The 18,469-nt window shown below is 36.6% G+C and overlaps 1 protein-coding gene across 4 annotated transcripts in view; it reads left to right on the forward strand.

Moving 5' to 3' along the window:
* REV1 (REV1 DNA directed polymerase) overlaps positions 1-18,469 on the forward strand; it is a 113,001-nt gene that overhangs the window by 53,153 nt on the left and 41,379 nt on the right. For all 4 annotated transcript variants that reach the window (XM_037056783.1, XM_037056781.1, XM_037056782.1 and 1 more), the window contains 3 exons: positions 4,387-4,555; positions 13,528-13,680; positions 17,054-17,760. In XM_037056783.1, coding sequence (XP_036912678.1) covers positions 4,387-4,555; positions 13,528-13,680; positions 17,054-17,760 — 1,029 coding nt within the window. The remainder of the gene's footprint in view (positions 1-4,386; positions 4,556-13,527; positions 13,681-17,053; positions 17,761-18,469) is intronic.

Below are 18,469 nucleotides of genomic sequence, written 5' to 3' on the forward strand. Positions count from 1 at the left end.
CAAATCTTCAGAACTAAAGAAGATTGTCGTTTATATTCTCTTGAACTTGTAATTTGGGAGATGTTCAATTGCCGAGGAAATAGAGACAAAGAGAAATACTGTTCTAAATTTTTCAAAATAAAAATAACAATCAAAATAAGGTAGCCACCAACCACATGCATACCAGGCTGTCTGAGCTGATGGAGCAGTTCCTGGCTGCTGTCCCTAGTGCACTATTGGCAATTTTTGTTTGAAATTTAAGGCCACCATATGTCAGCATATGTACTGTCTTCTACCATTTTTATAGGGTTTAGGTCCAGAGTCTCATGTCATACATGTTACTCAAAAGGAGTTCTGATGTCTTCATACTTTATAGTAACAGTTTTTATATTGAGTACTCCTATGTGCCAGACTTAATGTAGCCTTACTTGTTTCTTTGTAAAGGAAGAGGAGAAAGCTTTAAGGAGTTCAGTACTTATCCAGAGTCACATAGCTAAAGAATGTTAAAGCCAAAATTAAATCCAGGTCAGTCTGACACCATAGTTTATATGATCTTATTACCTTTTAATAGATTGGTTTTTGTGGTTCACTCACACTGAAAATTCCAGTCTTCAAAATTGAACTTGAAGGAGCCCCCCCCTTAACTTCATCCCATAAAAAGAACAATAAATTCTCCAGGTTTTCCAGTTCCAATTTTTTACAGTAATTAGATTTCAAAGAGCAACTCATAGAGGAGAGAGTGCTTTTACAAGTATGTGTGTGCAAAGGTGGTGTGTTCTTGGCAGCCCACTGCTCTCTGTTTCAGTCATTTACTACAGTTGGTTTAGGAAAACTACAGAGTAACTACAGAATAAGGTGAGTTTTTATGTTTCTGTGCTTTTTGTTGGATTTGATGTTTGTCCATCTTATTGCATTGCATCTAGCCTTTAATTTGGTACTTTTCACCATTATTTAATAAGGTAAGCCAGCTTCTTTAATCTTAGGGGGGAAAAGTAAGTAAACTGTAGATTGCTGACTGGGTAGTTGTTTAATTCCTACAATTGTACATTAAATCATTTTGATGCTCTAACTTAGTTTTTAAGATCCCCAATCCCTAAAAATCTTCCCATTATGACTGTTGAATTAATTTTACTTAAAAGTTGTTTCATTTCTCTTTCTAGTACCAATCCCAATTTGGTAGCCACTAGACACATGTGTTAAGCACTTGAAATGTGGCTAGTCTAAATTGAGATGTAAGTATAAAATACACACTTAATTCTGGAGCATGAAAAAAAGAATGAGGAACTAAATTTTTATATTGAGTACATGCTGAAGTAATAATATTTTGGATCTGTTGGATAAAATGAAAATGATAAAAGTGATTTCATGTTTTTCTATTTTTGATGAGGTTATTAAAAATTTTGGTTTTAAATAAATGTGGCTTCCATTATCAGCTAGTATCAAAATGTGTGCTCAGTAACATCAAATAAATTCTACATTGTAAGAATTTATCAAGAATTAACTTGGCATATCTATGTGTGATTTGTCAGTTTTTTAATTCTTCAAAAGTCTAAAAGTCACCCTATTAGGTAGTTATTATAATAAATACATTAATTTAAATACCTGTTGCTTGAATAACAAAGTAGATTGATAAGCCTCCTGTGACGACCTCCCCACCCACCCATAGTACAGCTGCTGCTAAGAGAGGTGTGATTTAGAGCTTTTTTTCAAATAATAGGTGAAAGAAATAGAAAAGCTATTGAAATAATTAGTTTAATGTGATGGTAGTTTAACTTTAATGGGTCAGACATTTCTTTTTATGGGAAAGCATAAACTACATTAATTAGAGATATTTTTTAATAGTTAAAATATTTTGAAAAAATTGAAAAATATTCTGTCTGCAATTTACTTTTCCGGATTGGTGAATTTTATATTTTGGCTTTGGTGCAAAGTCATGTTAGGAAACTGAATAAGATTATTTTAACATATATTCTTAAATAAAATTTAACATTATTTTATAGGAGTAAAGTCAAATAGTAAGCCCAGCAGCATGTCTGCACATAGTATATATGAGCAATTTATCTACTGTTGTATTACAGTAAATCCTCACTTAATGTCATCAGTAAGTTCAGTGACTTTCAAGTTCAGTGACTTGAAATAATGGGTAACAAAACCAATTTTACCATAGGCTAATTGATGCAAACAGGAGTTAAGTTCCTGTGGAATTTCATTAATGCAGTAAGGAAATGATGTTATTTAAGGACCTGCTGTATTCTGAAGGAGCTGTAAGATTAGTTGGAGTCTCTGTAAACTGATTCATAAATGATTTCATAGTTCTTAATTTATTAAGATATATTTTATTGATTATGCTATTACAGTTGTCCTATTCCCCCCCTTTATTTTATGTCCACATATCTCAAGTCCTTTAGATTCTGCATTTCCCATACTATTCTTGCCCTCCCCCCTATCTGTTTTCTACCTACCGTCTATGCTACTTATTCTCTGTACCTTCTCCCCCCTTCTCCTCCTCCCACTCCCCTGTTGCTAACCCTCCATGTGGTCTCCATTTCTGTGGTTCTGTTCTTCTTCTAGTTGTTTGCTTAGTTTTCATTTTTGTTTTGGGTGTAGTTGTTAATAATTGTGAGTTTCCTGTCATGTTACTGTACATGTTTTTTATCTCCTTTTTCTAAGTCCCTTTAACATTTCATAGAATAAGGGCTTGGTGATGATAAACTCCTTTAACCTGACTTTATCTGAGAAGCACTTTATCTCACCTTCCATTCTAAATGAAAGCTTTGCTGGATAGAGCAATCTTGGATGTAGGTCCTTGCCTTTCATGACTTGGAATACTTCTTTCCAGCTACTTCTTGCCTGTAAGGTCTCTTTTGAGAAATCAGCTGACAGTCTGTTTGGAGCTCCTTTGTAAGTAACTATCTCCTTATCTCTTGCTGCTTCTAGGATTCTCTCCTTCATTTTAACCTTGGGTAATGTAATTATGATGTGCCTTGTGTGTTCCTCCTTGGGTCCAACTTCTTTGGGACTCTCTGAGCTTCCTGGATTTCCTGGAAGTCTATTTCTTTTGCCAGATTGGGGAAGTTCTCCTTTATTATTTGTTCAAATAAGTTTTCCACTTGTTGCTCTTCTTCTTCCCCTTCTGGTACCCCTATAATTCGGATGTTGGAATGTTTAAACATGTCCTGGAGGTTCCTAAGCCTCTCCTCATTTTTTTGAATTCTTGTTTCTTCATACTTTTCCGTTTGGTCATTTTTTTTCTTTCTTGTGGTCCACTCCCTTGATTTGAGTCCTAGTTTCCTTTCCATCACTATTGGTTTCCTGTGAGTTTCCCTTCATTTCAATTAGTTTAGCCTTCATTTGTTCTTCTAATTTGTGACTAAAGTCAACCAGTTCTGTGAGCATCCTGATACCAATATTTTGAACTGTGCATCTGAGAGGTTGGCTATTTCTTGGTCGCTTAGAGTTATCAGCTCTGGGGCTTTGAGTTCTTCTTGAGCCATGATGTTTTGGTCTGTTCGCGCCTGTTACGTATGAGGGGCAGAGCCCTAGGTGTTCACCAGGGTGAGGCAACCCAGTCACTGGGTTGTGAGGCTATATGTGGGGGCGGGGTCAAAGGGGCAATGGTGGTCCCCTCTGCTGCTTCCCGCCGCTTAGGTTTGTGCCGTCCATCTCACTGCTTGCTCCTTTGCCTGGTTTATCTGCGCCCAGACCCAGTGAGGGTGCAGTCATCCTGCCACCTTGTGCCCTCACTGGGTCTGCCCGTCGCAACCCCATACCTGGGATCTGCCAACCGCCACCCTCGTGCCTGGGTCCCTGGGTGGGTCTGGCCGAGTTTTCCTACGCAATCCCGCTCCGCCAGTTGCTGGCTCTGCCCCCTTACTGGTCTAGCTGAATGGTTCGTTGTTGTCGGACTTCCGTATAGTTCAATTTTCCATGATTGGTTGCGTTTTTGTTACTAAAACTTTGTTGCCTTTAAACTTGGTTGTGCGAGGAGGCACAGTGTTTCCACCTACGCCTCCATCTTGACTGGAAGATAGTTCTTAATTTTTTAGAACGTGACGTACCAGTATCCGGGTCATACAGCTAAATGTGGTCCTAAGTTGAAAATTTTTTCCTCTAGTGTTAGTATTTGATTCATTACTTGAGGTCCCCATTTGCTCCTCTAGGCACCTCTTAGCAGTAGATGTGTCTGTGTTGGTTGACTGTTTCTAGCAGCCAGGGAAGAGAATGTGCTAAAAGCACAACACCTTTATCACCCTGTGACTTAGCTCCCAACTTTGTTTACTGGTAACATAGTAAAGGAGAAAGTAAACCAGTGGTATGTTCTTTGAATAACCTGTTTAAAGGATTATTCTGCTAGAGTTCTACTTTCTTATGTATACAACTCAATATATTTTAATACTAACTTTACAGACCCTTCTGCTGAGGAATTGAGAAAGCTGATGATGTTGCATGGAGGCCAGTACCATGTGTATTATTCCAGATCCAAAACCACACACATTATTGCCACTAACCTTCCTACTGCCAAAATCAAAGAATTAAAGGGGGAAAAAGTAATTCGGCCAGAATGGATTGTGGAAAGGTAAGTTTAATTTTTAATCAATAAGTTTAAAACATTGGAATACATTTTATTCTATTATAGACAGTAACATTGCCTCTAAACTTAAGGGTGGTAAAAAGTAATTTAGTATCTTAAACAGTACTGCTGTATTCTTTATAAAATCACATTGGTAATTCAGATGGCCATAAAATTTGACATCCTATCAGAAGTACTACATTAGTGTTCTGGGAACCTCAGCTACCAGGAAGTAGAGACAATGAATTAGGAAAGCAACAGGAAGTGGTAATAGGAAGAGGTTGACTAGGCAAGTCATTTGGCAGATACTTGTGCACCTATTAAAGGTTATGCAGTGCTCTCTGTTTGGAATTATTTGTTGTAAATCAGTGGTAGCCATTCATGTTGGATTTTTAAGTTTAAATATGTTATCTGGAGCGTTGGTGATGAGCCATAACTAAAGTGATTTGTATTTTGAAACAATAATGTTATATGAGGTCAGCCCGGGAAAAGTACAGCCATTGTTAATATAACGAGAATCGTTTGCGGGACTTTGATGCAACCTGGCAGCCAAGGGGAGTGGACTGGAATGCACATCTGTGAACAATGATGACTTCACTGTACCAGTCAGTGGGGGCAGCAGATCTCGTTGAGTAAGCATGTGCACTGTGTGGTCTTCTCAAAGTGAGTCAGTAGAGCAACAGATCTGCATCAGATTTTGCATTAAGCTTGAACATTTCTCCATGGAAACTATTTGGCTGATTTGGAAAGCTGCAGATCTGGGCAGCTGGTGACTGGCAGCTTCATCACAACAATGCGCTTCCTCCTGCATCACATCTCATGCAAAGTTTTTTGGAAAATATCAAATTACCCAGGTGACTCAGCACCCCCTACAGTCCAGATTTGGTGCCCTGTGACTTCTGGCTTTTCCCAAAACTAAAATCACCTTCAAAAGGGAAGAGATTTCAGACCATTCATAAGATTCAGGAAAATACAGCAGGGCAGCTGATGGCAGTTGGGAGAACTGTGTGAGGTCCAAGGGTCCTACTCTGAAGGGAACTGAGGCATCATTGTCCTGTGTACAGTGTTTCTTATATCTTGTGTCTTCTTCAATAAATGTCTCTCTTTCATATTACATGGCTGCATAGTTTCTGGACAGACCTTGTAAATATAAGTGATCGCTAGATTTATGAAAGTTTGTGAAAATACTAATGTCACAATTTTTTTTAAGATTTTATTTATTTATCTTTAGAGGGGAAGGAGAGAGGAAGAGAAACATCAATGTATGGTTGCCTTTTGTGCGTCCCCTGCTGGGAGTTGGCCTGCAGGGAACTGGCCTGAAACCCAGGCATGTGCCCTGACTGGGAATCAAACCGCGATCCTCTGGTTCACAGGCCTGTGCTCAATCCACTGAGCTACACCATACACCAGCCAGGACATCATAAGCTATTTTTGAATAAATAGATTATAGATATTGCATAGAGTGGTCAGGGTATTATACAGTGCTAATGAAACAAACTTGTTATTTTTTTAGTCAGTACTTGTAATGAATTAAGCATGAATCAGCAGATTTAGCAATGCTCAGTTCTTTTGTATAGCAGATGTAGCAGCACAGATTCTATGTGGGAGGCAACGTAGAATAGTGGGAAAGCATGTGCATGGGCTCTGGAGACACACGTGGATTCACATCTGAACTCAGGAATTAAGTATACCTGTCATCCTGTATAACTTTGGGAAGAGTTATGTAGTCATTCTGAACTTCATTTCCTCATTTGTAAAAGACGGTTAATATCTACCTGCTATGGTTACATGAGAATTAAAAATAATTTCTGCAAACTAGCAAAACTCCAGGCATATTGTACATGTATAATATGTAAAAAATAATTGTTTTTAAATTTATTCTAAAAAACATTAGCAAGTATTAAAAAGTAAATTCTAAGGCCAAAAGGGCATTTCATTTTTATTTTAAAAAATTTTTAAATTTTATATATTCAGAGAGAGAAACATTGATTTGTTCTTTTATTTATGCATTCATTGGTTGTATCTTGTATGTGTCCTGACCATAGTTCAAACCCACACCTTGGTGAATTGGAATGACACTCAAACCAACTGAGCTGTCTAGCTAGGGTAAAAAGGATATTTTAAAAAAATGCACTTGGTTTACAGAAAGCCAAATGTATTTCGTAGATTAAGGTTTTTTAAGCCTTAGGGGATTGTTGAAGACCCATCTCTGGACCATCTCACTGATTCTTTGTGCTGTGGTCTCATGACCTAGCCACTGTCCATTAATCATATAGGATCAGTGAACACAGCCTTTAGCTGTGTGTCTCCGTTAAAAGGAATTGGGGGGGGAAAAAAGGAATTGGAAAGTTTTCCATATAAGAAGTTAGGATCAACTTCCAGCCAAGATAGAGGCATGGGTAGACACACTGTGCCTCCTGGAACAACTGAAATAAGGACAACAACAATTTAGAAATAAAGTAACAACCAGAACAGACAGATAATTGAACTGTATGGAATGAACTGTATGGAAGTCAGACAACCAAGGAATTAAAATAGACACATTCATCCAGATCAGCAGGCAGGGCAGAGTTGGGTGGCTGAGTAGAGAGGGGTCCCAGCACAAAAAGTGGTGGCACTGGGCGCACAAAGCACCCTGGGTACGCAAGATGGCAGCGGACCCTGGGTACACAAGCAGTGGCTGGCCGACCCAGGGTGCGGGGTGGCAATGGGCAGACCCAGCAAGGTGGCAATTGTGAAGCAAGGCACTGCATGCAAGGCGGCTGGCTGACCTGGCGGTCCCACAGTTGCCCGCAGATAAACCAAGAGAAACTGGGGAGCGAGACAGACCGCCCCAACCCAGGGTCTCAGCACAGAGAAATAAAGCCTCAAAACACCAATTGAAAAGAACTGTGGGGGTTGAGGCTCAGGGAGAGACTCCCAGCCTCACAGGAGAGTTTGCTGGAGAGATCCACGGGGTCCTAGAGTGTATACAAGCCCACCCACACGGAAATCAGCACCAGAAAGGCCCAGTTTGCTTGGCAGAGTGGGGCAAGAAATTGAAATCCAATAGAGAACCATGCAAACGCCATTGTTTCCTCTTGAACCTGCCCCCACATACAGCCTCACAACCCAGTGACTGGGTTGCCTCACCCTGGTGAACACCTAAGGCTCCGCCCCTCATACATAACAGATGCAATAAGATTTTTTTTAAATGGCCCAAATGGAAGAACAGATCAAAGTTCCAGAAATAATATAACTAAGCAACAGAGAGTTAGCCAGCCTATCAGGTGTGCAATTCAAAACACTGGTAATCAGGATGCTCACAGAAGTGGTTGAATTTGGTCACAAATTAGATGAAAAAATGAAGAATACGCTAGGTGAAATGAAGGAAAATGCACAGGGAACCAGTAGTGATGGGAAGGAAACTAGGACTCAAATCAATGGTGTGGACCAAAAGGAAGAAACAACCAAACAGAAAAGAATGAAGAAACATGAATTCAAAAAAATGAGGAGAGGCTTAGGAACCTCCAGAACATCTTTAAATGTTCCAACATCCGAATTATAGGGGTACCAGAAAGGGAAGAAGAAGAGCAACAAGTGGAAAACTTATTTGAACAAATAATAAAGGAGAACTTCCCCAATCTGGCAAAAGAAATAGACTTCCAGGAAATCCAGGAAGCTCAGAGAGTCTCAAAGAATTTGGACCCAAGGAGGAACACACCAAGGCACATCATAATTACATTACCCAAGGTTAAAATGAAGGAGAGAATCCTAGAAGCAGCAAGAGATAAGGAGATACTTACTTACAAAGGAGCTCCAAACAGACTGTCAGCTGATTTCTCAAAAGAGACCTTACAGGCAAGAAGTAGCTGGAAAGAAGTATTCCAAGTCATGAAAGGCAAGGACCTACATCCAAGATTGCTCTATCCAGCAAAGCTTTCATTTAGAATGGAAGGTGAGATAAAGTGCTTCTCAGATAAAGTCAGGTTAAAGGAGTTTATCATCACCAAGCCCTTATTCTATGAAATGTTAAAGGGACTTAGAAAAAGGAGATAAAAAACATGTACAGTAACATGACAGGAAACTCACAATTATTAACAACTACACCCAAAACAAAAATGAAAACTAAGCAAACAACTAGAAGAGGAACAGAACCACAGAAATGGAGACCACATGGAGGGTTAGCAACAGGGGAGTGGGAGGAGGAGAAGGGGGGAGAAGGTACAGAGAATAAGTAGCATAGACGGTAGGTAGAAAATAGACAGGGGAACAGTAAGAATAGTAAGGGAAATGTAGAAGCCAAAGAACTTGTAATTATGTCAGATGGACATGAACTAAAGGGGGGAAATGTGGATGGGAGGAGGTGTGCAGAGTAGAGGGGAGTTAAGAGGGGGAAATGGGACTAGTGTAATAGCATAATCAATAAAATATATTTAAAAATAAAGAAGTTAGAATCATCCAGAGTCAGCTGTGTATTGTTGTATACAGACATTCCAGTCCTGTCCTTGTACCAGCGCTAGAATTTTGATGAAGGAATATTTAGTTTAGCTTTGAGGGGTATGGGATAACTCCATTGAGAATAGGAGAGTAGAGATGAAAAGGAGTCTTACTGGGTGGGACTTGATTTGCTGAGAAATGCTGTTTTTCATGACAGCTGTATAAATGCCCAGTGTATACTATATTGTAGCGTGGAATCCTTTTGATTAAATCAAAGTAGTTTTCTTTTACCTTCTAATCTGAGTCTTGTTTATCTTTTTTCCTCCTCAGTGGTATTTTAATATCTTAAAATTTTAACATTTTTTTAGCTATTTAATGGATGATACATACTCTCTTTCATAATTAGCTTTCTTAGTTTTAATTTGAATAGTCTAAATAGCAACTACCACTTCTAAGTGTATGGGGTGATTTGTTTGCTTTGATTAGAGTCCCCTGGTGTCTGTGTCTATGCCATGAAACCTGAGTCAATGTACATGTACATGATTTAGGACCACAACTGCTAAGGGGCAGGAAAGTCCTATGTGCATTAGTGTAGAATATGAGATTATTTTACTGAAACCTCCGCCTTGTAAATCCTGCACTTGCATATAGTATAAGTTAGTGATTTTCAGATTTTTGCCATACACCTTTTCTTTGGACAATTTTTTATTGAGATTTGAAGTATATAGTAGTTAATAGGAAGCTGCTGTGGTTCACCCCACTGCCTCATCAAGCCATGAAGTACCATGGAGCACAGTTTAAAAACATTGTCCTAGGTAATGACAGGTTGACATTGTTTTGTTATTGTTTATTCTGTGTTGAGTCTTTTTAGCATGGGAACCTGCCACCCTCTTTATGGTTAGGTTCTTAGAGTTTTGCTGTAAATGTAGAATGTGGTCACCATTGTTCCAATTCATGCCAGCTGACTGTGTCTTCTAGTAACTGATGCTCAGTACAGTTTGTCTTTACTTTTTCAGCTTCCAAACTATAATGTGTTAGGACATTTGTCATATCCTCAGATACTCTGACGATCTCATACTTCATATGGACTAAAGCTTTGTTTCTAATTATATTTGATGTAAATATTGAAGTGCTTATTGAACTCAAATCAAACTTAATTGCAACTTTACCTCATGATTTTTATTTTAATTTTTTTCATTTCTCTTGCGTTTTTGTGTCTTGTTTCAGTTTATTCTTCATAGAAAATGTACATGACTGATTTCTGGTATAGATTTGGCTTTTTAAAAAAATTAGTCTTAGTGTCATCTACATTTTTCTCTCACAGCAACTCAGAATTCTTCTAAAATTATTTTTACTTGGCTAACTAACGAACACATTTCAGATTACCCCCTACTGACTTGTAGGTAATATTTTATTTGTAGGTAATACTTTATTAGAAATTTTTCCTGGTCTTTAGGAGCTAAAGAATGAATAACTTAACTCTCAGTATCTGTGTAAAAAACAGTATGGACCTTGTAGGAGAAAGAGCAAGAAGTCTTATACATATTTTCATACCTGCTAGTTTCCTTTTCTGGGCTATGGTGTTTTGGTGAGTGGTTGGAAAATATTAGGTAATGGGGGTGGGGCAAAGGGAATTTTAATTTTGGTGCATAAAGATGACTTTTGCTTAATGGTGGAATAGGGAAAAACAGCTCAGTTTTTCCTTACTACGTCATTAGATTCTTGCTTGCTTTAAATCTACTTTTGAATATCAAAGAAGATAGATTCCTGAATAGATGGTTGAGTGCATATACCAATGTTAAATACTGTTTTTCTAATAGAGGATAACTGGGACATTGACTAGAACCATAAACCCATTAGATGTGCATGATTGTTTCATACAAAGTGCTGTTACTACAGTAGAGAGGAAAAAGTTTGGAATAGCAATTAATGTAGTGATGATTTTGTTGTATCCTAATTTTTGTAAAATTTCTCAAATTCTGGTTATAACAGTCAGTGTAAATTCCTTGTCAATTGATAGGAATAGGAAATAATTTAGAGAACTGTTAGATACAGAGTTTTGTTTTGGAGATAACTTGAGTAGGGCAGGGTTGTAGGACAAAGCAAGAATCAAGACTCCTCAACATAGGTGAGTGTTCACTTGCAGTTGATATGTGCCTGATGTGCTGTATATAATGTAAACTCTTTAATACATATCAGAATATATTTTCATTGTAGAGTAGAACAAGGAAAGCTCAGTGTACAGAGAAACAATTTTTTTGTAAAATGAAGCTCTTTTTGGTTTCAAAATTTGGATTTTGATATTTGATTCTTTTTAACATAAGATAGTAGAAGATGTAGGTAGGTACAGTTCCTTTGTGCTCAGCATAAGCAGTGAAATTAGACACGGTTAGAAATTAATCCCTGAGAGATTTTTAAAAAGATTTTTAAAAATATACTTTGAAATAATATTTTTGCCTGTATATATACAGATAAATAAGTGAATAAGTAGGGATAATTAAGAATATATAACTAATAGTGATTAGGGCTTCATATTAAAAGGATTTCTTGTCAAATGTGTATGGTGCTTTGGGCTTTAATTCATTTTACTAGGTGTCTCTGAGGATGTCTGATTTGAGACCTGCCGTATTGAAATTGGCTCTTATTTTCTATCAGTCTCCATAGACTTAATTATATGAGACTAAATTCTGGGTGACGTGGCTCTTGTTGGAAGTGGGACAAGATCTTGATAAAAAATCTTACAGTTGTGAGTATAATCAGTTTGACCATAGAGGGCACCTTTAAAGACTCATCACCCTAGCGTGCTGTGTCAGTAGGGTGGGAGAAGTGAGCATGATGGTAGGGCAGTTTCTCTGTTCGTTGCTTTTTGGTTTCACTTCAGTGTGCAACTGGAACATCAGTTTCACTCTCTACTTATCCTTTAGTTATAGCTCTATGTGATGAAAAGGTGGAAGGCTAAGGTCACGGTTCTACTTCACATATTAAATACTTCTGTGGTGGGCGGAAGCAGGTAATATAGATAATACTACAAGAAGAGAGATCCATAAGCAGTTGAAACCAACAGTTAAAGGAATAAATGTTTGATAAAGACAAAATTGTTTGATAAAGACAAATTAACACATGGTCTAACTTTAGTATTTTGACTCTAGTATTTGAATATAATATTTAATCTTGATAAAAGTAACTTTGCCTGATAGTAAATATTTAGGTAAATGAAAATCGGTATGTTCACAGAATGTTCTTCACCATCATAAGTTAGTCGTTTTAGCACTTGGGTACAGTTTAGGTACTTTGGATAGAATTACTAAATATATATTGATATGATTACATAAAGGACATAGTCTGTAGCATATGGTTCCATTTTTAGCATGTATCATCACTGTTTTCCTGTGTTCACAGTTAACTCAGTATTTTAAATTGTTTTTTGTTAGCTAATTTAGTCATTTCTTACATGTTTGTTATTTTTCTTAAAAAATGGTTTGTTGAGTGCCCTTTGAGAAAATTAAATGTGAAAACTGTTGTATTCATGACACAATAAGAAAAGTATATTTTGTTTGTTACTTAGTGATTTTTTTCTTAAATAATATAAAATATGATTGTCTTAGTATGCAGTTGAGGTCTAAAACCGGAGATGTTTAGAAATATTTCCTGATACTTAAGGAACCTGTTTTAAAATTGGATGTTAGCATAGGTATATTGGTTGGCTATTTTAAAATTTAAGTTGAAAATGTTATTTTCAATTTTATAGTAACCATACATAACTCAGTTTATGAGAAAGCAAAACTCAGTTTAAGACAGTCTAATCAAACTAGTCTTTGTTCTGAAGTACAAAAGAATAGGTATTTGAGTGTCAGTTAATATGGGAGTCCCACCTAGTATTATAGCAGTGCTGGTGTGGCACTGGTTTTTCCTGGTTTTGTTAAGATATCTGGTGGACATTTGGAAGAGGACATACATGATAGTGTCTGCCCCTCACAGAGTTCATATCCTCGTGTGGCCTCTTCTCTATCACTCTTACACACATTAAAATAGTATGAATTATTTATGAAAGTTAAGGTTCTTTTTTTTGTCCCATTTTAAAAAAAATTTTACAGTTTTTCACATTTAATAGACTTACCTAACATGAATTGTGGAAATAGAGAATCCTCATCCAGTTTACTTATCCTGGGAAGCTTAATATGTAAGATGGGATTTGAGAAAGTCTTATGACTATATAATTATTTGAGCGGAAATTGTGGTCAATATTAAAGTCAAGATAAAAACATTAATCAGTTCAATTCCATGCCTGCAGTTTTACTTATACTGTATATAGCATTTTTTTTTCTCATGTAAGATTTTTAAAATCTCAGTTGTGTGTCTTTTCATGGGTGGGAAGTCATTCTTCAATGTTTAAGTAAAATTATATTGTATTAGGACCACTAAGAAAGAGGGAGAAGGACTAAAACTAAGAAAGATGGCTTGCTGCGGAAATACTCCCATCATTAAGAACATAGATTTTTCATGAAGCTCATTTCCCCCAAGTGTTGAATTCTTACAGTGGTGTTACTTTTTTATTGCAGTGTCAAAGCTGGCCGACTCCTGTCCTACATTCCCTATCAGCTGTACAGCAAGCAGTCCACTGTGCAGAAAGGTCTCAACTTCAATCCTGTATGCAAACCTGAGGACCCAGTGCCCGGTCCAAGCAATAGAGTTAAACAGCTCAACAACAGGGTGTAAGTTTGTCTAGAGTGGTAATGCTAACAAAGCTGGTTTTTAGCAATGGGTGTGGTTCCTGCTCCGCTGAAGATAAGAAACAATTACTAACCTGGCCATTCATCTGTGTTAAACATAGTGAAATAAGTATGCGGGTGTGCTATTTAAAAAAATTTTTTTTCATGATAGCTTCTGCCCTCATACAGTTCATACCTTATAAATAGGAGTTTCACAAATGTAACAGAAAAGGTTTTTTAGTGATTTTAGATTCCCATGTTAAACTAATGGATCTTAAATTATTAGAAGTAAAATTTTCCATGGATTTTTCTGAAAGTATTTCCACACTAGAATGTTGCTTTCTCAAAAATTGAAATAACTATGCCAGCTATACTTTTGTCATATGCTATGCATGGAAAGACAGTTAACAAAAATGTTAGCATTTCCAGGTTATTTTTGAAAGATTCCAAATTCATAACAGTTCTAAATATATAAATATTTTATGTCAATGAAAATTTAGTTGGTGACCTTAAATGTTACTGAGTTAGAGATGAATCTAGAGTTTATTCCATGTGACTGATTCTTTAAAATATATTGGTTTAAGTTTTAATTGCTATAATCTTGGGTAAGTTGGTTTCATAATTAATTGGTGTGTTACCTTAACTTGTATATCAGTTGGTTCATTATCATCATCAGTCTTCTCCTTATTTATTAAATTGCTTGCTTTGGGAGTTCCATATATCTTTGCCTAAAGACCAAGAGTCTAACCTGGGAGGATCCAATATCACTGCTTTCTGTATAGTTTTTGTTATTTGTCCTTTAACTTGTATTCACTTATGAGCATATTCAAATGTTTTCATGTTATCTAAAACTTTTCATTTTTTAGTACCATGAAAAGGTGTACAATAGGTAATACTAGAAAGCTTTTTTGAATACATAACTTCATATTTTTTATTACCCACATTAATAAAAGTAGAATATTGATATAGTAGTCTCCCCTTATCCTCAGGGGATTATGACCCAAGACCCCCAGCAGATCTCTGAAACTGCAGATGGTACCAAATACTTTATATACTATGTTTTTTCCTATGTATACATTACCCATGATAAACTTTCATGTATTAATTAGGCACAGTTAGAGATTAACAATAACAACTAGTTATAAAGTAGAACAATTATATCTATACTGTAATAAAAGTTAAGTGGCTGTGGTCTCTTTCTACTGTACGCACCCTTTTGATTGTGAGATGATAAAATGCCTCAGTTGAGGCTACTCAGGAAGGTGCACAATGTAAAACTTAATGAATTATTTATTTCTGAAACTTTCTATCTAATATTTTCAGACCATAGCTGATTGTAGGGAACAAACTGTGGAAAGTGCAACTGCAGATAAGCGGGACTACTATATGTGTTTTTAAAAATACTTGTGTCAATTTTAGGGAAAATTTATTTAATTGACTTTACTTAATACTTTTTATGCTGTTGCCTAGTAAATGTATGTTTACTGGTAATGTATTTCCAGTACAGCTACTTTGTAAATATCCACTTGTCTAGACCAAAAAAACAGAAAGAATGTATGTTTGCAGTATGTTTTCTTGCCAATGTGTGCATTTCCATTGCACATGTTGCTAGTGAAGATGTAAAGAATCTTAATATTAGTGACACAGAAAAATAGATGTTGAGAGTTTTCTAACTTCTGTTGCTTACTATGATCTTTATTTTTTGGTACGTTCAATACATTTTACACATTTCTTTGAAATTCTGTTATGTGACTTTTTGCTCCCTTACTTTCTGTCTGTAGCTTAAGGGCCAGCCTTCCTCTGATGTGTAACAAGCTAGGTTTTCTCTCCTTCCTCTTTTAATTGTTTGCAGTTGGTCTTCTTTTTCCCTTTCATTGGCGTGATCATCTGTGAGGATTGGACCTACTCAGAGTTGGCTGTCATATTCCATGAGATGGTCAGCCAGAGCCAGAGCCAACCCAGAAATGGGTGGTAATGTTTTGTATCTGACCTGTGTGATTTTTCTGTGTATTTACACTGTCGTTACTGTTATACCATGTTGGTATTAGGATGAGGGACTTTAGATAAAGCCTGATAATACTGTGGTAATCACACCTATGCCTTGGTACTATATATGGCACCCTCACCTGGAGTCTGAAAATGTTATTAGATTAATTCTATGGACATTTCTAAGAACGAATTATTGCTTCATGGTTCAGGTTTTTTGTTTGTTTTATTTTTATTTTTATTTTTTTTAATATTTTATTTATTTATCTTTAGAGGGGAAGGGAAGGAGAGAGGGAGAGAAACATCAATGTATGGTTGCCTTTCGCACATCCCCTGCTGGGAGTTGGCCTGCAGGGAACTGGCCTGCAACCCAGGCATGTGCCCTGACTGTGGGAATCGAACCGCGATTGTCTGGTTCGCAGGTCCACGCTCAATCCACTGAGCTACACCAGCCAGGCTGTTTTATTTTTAAGTTAGGTGATTTTTGTGAGTGCAAATGAATTTTGTCTTTATTACAGAGTATTAACCAAGCAAACATCTAGAGGAGCCAGGATGTGAATTTAACATAACATTTGTCATAGGTCCTGCATTTATAAACCTATCATCAAGAAACTTGGTCCAGATTACCTTGGCCTTCCTTGCCATCTAATTGTGCTCTTCTTAGAAATGAAATGCCACTTCCTTGGTTAATAGGGCAAGTGTCCTCATTTTTCTAGATAGAAGTGTTACCAAATTACCCATACACATTGACCTGTTTTTTTCTTTATCCAGTTGGGCAACAGTTAGCCCCATTAATGGATTAATGAAAATTATCTCAGTCTTGTCCTGAGTGAAACTAATACTGGCCTCGGTGTTATAGCAGTATTGGATTTAATGTGTTGAAAATGCCTTATGTAAACCTAAAATTAAAAGTAGGAATTAAGAACTCAAAGCATCTTTTCCATTTTTATAGGAGTTGTTCATGTTTCATTAATTCAGCAAATATTTATTGACTACCTAGTACATGTCAGACACTGTGCTACAAACTGGGTATTTAGAGCTTACAGATTCCAATTCATTTTTAGTGGGAAAGGTAATTGAAAATAGTTCTGGATTTTTCTTAATCTTTTAAGGATTCTTTGTATATCTTTTTGGAGGGTGTCTGAAGCTTTTCAAAAAATTAATTTTTAAGGCTGTTAATATTCTGGAGTTTTCTTAGTTATCTTGCTACTTTGGTTTAACAAAGAATTACCCTTTGTTGGAAGAAAAAGAATATAAAATACGTGGCTTATTTTGAGGGGGTGGGGAATATCAAAGTGTATATCACCAAGACAGTGTTTAAATGAAAAAAAATGTTTTAGCTTTAAAGTCAGAGATTATTAATTTAAGAATAATTTTTTCTCTGCTTTAGAAATCACATAATTAAGAAGCTTGAGACAGGAAAAGAAGTCAAAGTCAATGGAATGAACAGTTGGAATGAAGAAGATGCAAATAGTGATTTTAGTTTTGTGGAGCTGGAGCAGATTGTTCCAGGAAGGAAACAGAACGGAATTCCACCTCACAGAGACAGCCCTGCCATTCTTAATGGCCACACGCATGGCTCTAATGGTGCCTTAAAGACACAGGGTTGCTGCGTGCCTGTGGGCAACAGCGTTGCCAGCAGGCTTTCCCCAGACTCTGTCCAGGAGGAGCAGAAGGCTGAGAAAAGCAGCACCAACTTCAGAGACTGCAGTGTGCAGTCATTGCAACAAAGCACCGGGAACACAGATGCTTTGCAGAATCCACACAGAACTAATTCCTTCTCACTATCATCTTTGCACACGAACACTAAAATAAATGGTGCTCACCACTCCACTGTTCAGGGGCCTTCAAGCACAAAAAGCACTTCAGTACCTTCTCTTAGCAAGGCAGCACCTTCAGTGCCATCTGGACCCTCAGACTGCAGTTTTATTTCAGATTTCTATTCTCGTTCAAGACTGCATCACATATCAATGTGGAAGTGTGAATTTACTGAGTTTGTCAATACCCTACAAAGACAAAGTAGTGGTATTTTTCCAGGAAGGGAAAAGTTAAAAAAAATGAAAACAGGCAGGTCTGCACTTGTTGTAACTGACACAGGTAGATACTTACTAAAATTGTTTTCTTAATAAACAGCCAATGCTTGATCGTTTTGTTCTTAAGCCGTCGTTGTTATTCTGATCAATACCAAATTCTCATAATATAAAAGTCTTCAGGAAGATCAGGTTTTGTAAGTTACAGTAAGTATAACATTATAGAAAACATTTATTGAAGTATTTTTTATAAAATTAGATTTCAGTATGGCTAACTGAAATTTTTTAGGTAATTTAAACAGTAACAAGGTTCTCAGTATTCATTCCTCGTGTAGACTTTATCAATTGTTGAAGTTTTGGACTATGTACAACATAATATGTATATTCAGTGCTTAAATTCCTGTAAGAATGAATTGGTTTGGTAAGAATAACTTAATTTCTAAAAGCTTGCATGATAATGATTTTTAAATAATTAAATAATAACTTTGACATAGCTGTTATTATTGTAGTGGTAAACTTTTAGTGAAATTAAGTATTTTCACATAAATAGATTGGTTGATTGTATCTTGTTTTTTAACGCTTAGTAAAAAAACAACAAAACCAGTAACAAACTATATTTCTGTACCAGTGATCAAAAATTAGTATCTGGTTTGAGGTTTTGTTGCTTTTTGCAGATTATACATTTTCACCTCCCCCACCTCCACTCCCCAGGGGAAGGGATCTCTTGAGAATAATTACCCTTTAATTTATAGCTGTGGAAACTGAGGTACAGAGAG

The sequence above is a fragment of the Sturnira hondurensis genome, unplaced genomic scaffold (genome assembly GCF_014824575.4).
Source record: "Sturnira hondurensis isolate 20B ecotype Veracruz unplaced genomic scaffold, ASM1482457v3 Scaffold0009178, whole genome shotgun sequence".
NCBI lineage: Eukaryota > Metazoa > Chordata > Mammalia > Chiroptera > Phyllostomidae > Sturnira > Sturnira hondurensis.